A 4,404-nucleotide genomic window follows, 5' to 3' on the forward strand; every position below is an offset into this window, starting at 1 on the left:
GTCAAGGCTTTAATATTAAAAACAGATCATTATTTTTATTTCACATTACATTAAATATTATATTACAATTAGTAACCTTTATTAACAACTGATTTATTTATGTATTATGAATCAAAACGAACTTTATAATTAATTTATTTCATATATGTACAATAAAATAGATTTCAATAATCATTAATAATAATAATAAAATAATCAGATTGCTTAAATAAGTTAGTTTGCATACAGTAGATAGTAATTATAGAGAATTGATTTACACTTTATTTTTCAAAATATCTTAAATCAAATATGTTTGTACATTAGCAAAGTTAATTAAATATTACACTATTTGTATTAGTGAAGTCTTGATTTGTATTCTAAGGATTACGTGCGTTTCGGCTGATGACACGGCTTGATGCTAACAGCAACGATCTTGCAGTTCGTGCACCTCTTACGTACTCGTCCCAGTATCCGTTCAATCGTTGTGTTGCAATGACGGCATGTCGCGACTGTCTTCGGATCTCATCCTCTCTAAAAATGAGCTCTGCATTGATGGCGACCATCTCACTCTCCTCGTGAAGAAGCTTACACAGCAAGTAGAAGTGAAGGTTCGCTGTAAAAGAGAACAAAACAATGTTAAATAACAAACTATACTAAAAACAAATGATGTTCAAAGAACAGAAAAAAAACTAACTTACCTCGCTTAGCTCTGTGATTGAGGCGTTGGTGGTAACCTTCCAAATCGTTGTTGGTACGAATTTGCTGTCGGAATATCACCCAATCCATTGGACTGTAGATGTCACCATTAATCCAGTAGTCGTCCATGTAAGTCAGAAGTTCCTGGAGTTGAGGCGATTGCCCGGCGTTGCGTCGCATCCGTCTGAAGACAGCCTCCACATGTTCCACTGGTAGCGTCGGGAGAGCCATAAGTTGTCTGATGAAAAGTCGTGTTGCTGCTTGTTGGCGGTACGCTCTCTGCAGACCGACATCCTGCACCTTCCGAAAGATTGCCTGTAAGAGAGAAAAATTAAATTGTTAGTTAAGAAAATTAAACGAAAAACGCCGAACAACGCATTTGTTGTACAAATAAAATCAATAAATAAAAGACATCACATACCTGTGTGTAATGAAAAAGACATCCAGCAATTTCAACATTTGGTAGTACTTGGCGAATAGACTGCCATATGGATGCCTCATAGTCTGCCACCACTTTCACCACGTTGTTTTCCGGCAACATCCGCATAACAGAGCGCAACACGGCCGTGTAGTCCACACTCCTCTTGCCTGACATCACAGCAAATAGTAGCGGTACTTGCTTCAACGATGTCCCCGTCCTGATAAAGCTGTGAATACTGAAGAGCTGGTAAAATGGATCTCTTATCAGCTTAAACGTACCGTCCAAGTACCTGTAAAGATAGTTTTAAAAATGTTATAAAACAAGTATGTACATTGTAATTTAAACAAAATGAAAGTGTACAGGGAAAAATTCTTACCACACTCTTGCTCTTCCCAGTATGTCCATCATAGCATCAGTTGCAAATAAAACATGCCGTCCACCATCAATGACCACATCGTCTCGAAGAAAGCCTGGTGCTATATGTTGGTTTTGGAGTTCGAATTGCAAGTTGGACGGATGCCTTGGTCTGGACAACTTTCGTCGTAGGTTGGCTTGTCTTGCGAGGCTGGAAGGTTTAGGCAGAGTAGGATGAAGAGCAATTTGACCAACACCGATGTCATCACGCATTATGGTGTCCACGATTTCAGCTGCTGAGTCGAAAGGTCGTTCCAGAGCTGTAGCTTTTATCTTACGACGGATCACGGCCACCTTACCACGTCCTGTAGAGTAAAGATGAAAGGGAAAAAGAAATACACACATTATTAATCATTAATTCACGATCATTTTGAGTTAAAGCGCATGATTTGCAAACATGTTTTTTTAGTTTTATATTGATCGAAACGTCGAGAAACTCAACAGTTTTCGAGAAACTCAACAGTTTTCGGAACAGATATACGTGGTGTACTCTATCAAAAATTTGATTTTGCCATGCATAATATATTGCTGAATAAAAAAAAAATGTGGATGTGAGATGATAAAAACTATAAATGCACGTACCTGGCATCATCCCGCATATGTGCTCGTGGAGTCCTCTAGTATATACCCCATCTCTTTCTAAAACCGTTGCTTTACAGGTTAAGGCAGGAGTCCTACGGTAGCACCGCCAAGTTGTGTTCGCCCGCCTCCGATCAACCTTCTTTGTATATTGGTATCCTAGGCTATCTATCAAAGTTGCCTGTTAAATAAAAATGTCATATGATAATAAATCAAACGCAAAGAAAAGTTAGGCAAATCATGTTTCAACAGTTGGAACTTGCTTCAGAAGATCAACAAATAAAGTTTAAAATATTAATTTATAATTGGACCTGCCTCACTTCTTCCGGAGATTGCTTTATATTATTACATAAGAATAACATGTATAAGCACTGAAACAAATACTATCTAATACGGTATAATTATTTAAAATAACAATAAGAATGTAAATTAAATCAATTCCTTTTATATCCTAGACGGATCTACTTTTTTTTCCGAAATAAAAGATGAATGAATGAATAACAAAAATAAATTCTGAACTATGAAAAGAGCTATATAAAATACACCCTTACCTTTCCTTTCGCCGATGTGCCTTCCTCCACTACGTACTGGATTTCGTCACCCTCGTCGTCATTTCCTGCCACAGGATTCGGCTGTGGATAAGGATTCTCCATCTCGACTTCCTGATGTACTTCTGGCTCAACAAACTGTCCCAGGTCGGCGGCAAACACATCGATTTCATCTGGCATCGGTTGATCATTTTCAGAACATTGTCGGCAACTCCATTCAATATAACCATTCTCCACTCCTCTTAAATACTCTGCTCGCGTCACTCCACTATCACACTCGCGATGTTGCCATCTATCACACTCCTCACATAGCAGTCCTTCTTGATTCTCGATAACAGGTTGTTGGCATTCAATACAAGCGTTCATGTTGATAATTTGATAAAAAGTAATGTTCAATTGGAAAAAACTCCATTTTAAAGGAAAACGCAAGCACCAAAAAGTGCGTGGCATTTCTGTGCAAATAATAGATTATTGTCTTTATGTAATGTTAGATGACGCTGATACGCGGAGCTCCACAGATAATGTGACTAGGCGCGGTTAATGCGCTAACATCTAACATAAATTCAAAACAATTAGCCCCGCGAAGGTGTTGTTGATACACACAATAGTAAAACAATAGGACACAACTTCATTTAAAGTGCTTTATTTGCACGTTAGAATGTTTGAATATTATTCCACAATTTCATATGTTATTGAATTTACTATAGACCTAATAAGTAACAATATAAATAGCTTTACTACATAACATATATTAATATTATTACAGTACGTTTGTATTTGTTTTGCCTATTTCAACTTCAATAATTGATACAGTATTTGTTTGAATACGTTAAATAAATTTATATTGCGCTTAGAATGGTGAATTATTATAATAAACATTATTTTTATAAAAACTTAACTAAAAAATACGTTTATTCTTTGATTTTATTCTTAAACATATATTGGTTGGTTTCATTTATTTTTTTTTCTCCATCGTGGTTTCATAGGCTTTACTGTACGTTTATAATACTGCATTGGCTTGTTGTAGCTGCGGCGGTATTGGCGTCCCATAGAAAATGTTGGCGGCCGTTTCAGTCGGCGGCCGTTTCGGTCACACACCAACTAGACTAGTAACCAACTTCACAGACATGTCTGTCTAGCCACTCTAGCTTGTCTGTCTAGCCTGTCTGTCTAGCCTGTCTGGGCTGTCTGTCTGACCTGTCTGTCTGACCTGTCTGTCTAGCCTGTCTGTCTAACCTGTCTGTCTAGCCTCTCTAGCTTGTCTGTCTAGCCTGTCTGGCCTGTCTGTCTAGCCTGTCTGGGCTGTCTGTCTGGCCTGTCTGTCTAGCCTGTCTGTAGTACTCAATAAGTTCTCAATATCATATTTTTAGCTTTTAAACAGAGTATTGGGATTTTAATTTATTGCTTTTATAGAAGGCGTTCCACATATTTGGTCCGTGAATGAATCTATGACAAGTCTGGAGAATGATAGGGCCTATGCACATTTTCTTTGAATTTCTGAGGGTTTTTGCGCGTTCACTTTTTAAACTTTGATCAAGGATTTCACACAAGTTAGGGGGTAATTGTCGAATATGATATTATGTCCGACACATATTGCCTGTACCTTATTTACATCAAAAATTGTGAGTACAGTAGGTTAAATTGTTTAAATAATGGACGTGATCTTAGTATCTCTCTTTGAGTTCGTTAAATTCTGTAAGTTATGTAGTTTTTCAATGTGTTTTTTTTATTTCCCACTAAAATGTTTCCATATTGAAGATGTGGCAA

The 4,404-nt window shown here is 37.2% G+C and overlaps 1 protein-coding gene across 2 annotated transcripts; it reads right to left on the minus strand.

Moving 5' to 3' along the window:
* Positions 1-211: 211 nt before the first annotated feature.
* LOC144837536 (uncharacterized) lies at positions 212-3,022 on the minus strand. 2 transcript variants are annotated; one of them, XM_078692707.1, is made up of 7 exons: positions 2,641-3,022; positions 2,093-2,270; positions 1,473-1,815; positions 1,097-1,385; positions 731-990; positions 678-694; positions 212-592 (listed from the first exon to the last, which is right to left on the minus strand). In XM_078692707.1, exons 1-7 carry the CDS (start codon positions 3,001-3,003, stop codon positions 357-359), a joined length of 1,686 nt encoding a protein of 561 aa, XP_078548833.1. In that variant the 5' UTR covers positions 3,004-3,022; the 3' UTR covers positions 212-356. The 2 variants fall into 2 exon arrangements, with proteins under 2 accessions (XP_078548833.1, XP_078548832.1); XM_078692706.1 differs by having other exon boundaries at positions 678-990.
* Positions 3,023-4,404: the final 1,382 nt, after the last annotated feature.

Source organism: Antedon bifida, chromosome 3 (assembly GCF_963402885.1).
Source record: "Antedon bifida chromosome 3, ecAntBifi1.1, whole genome shotgun sequence".
Taxonomy (NCBI): Eukaryota; Metazoa; Echinodermata; class Crinoidea; order Comatulida; family Antedonidae; genus Antedon; species Antedon bifida.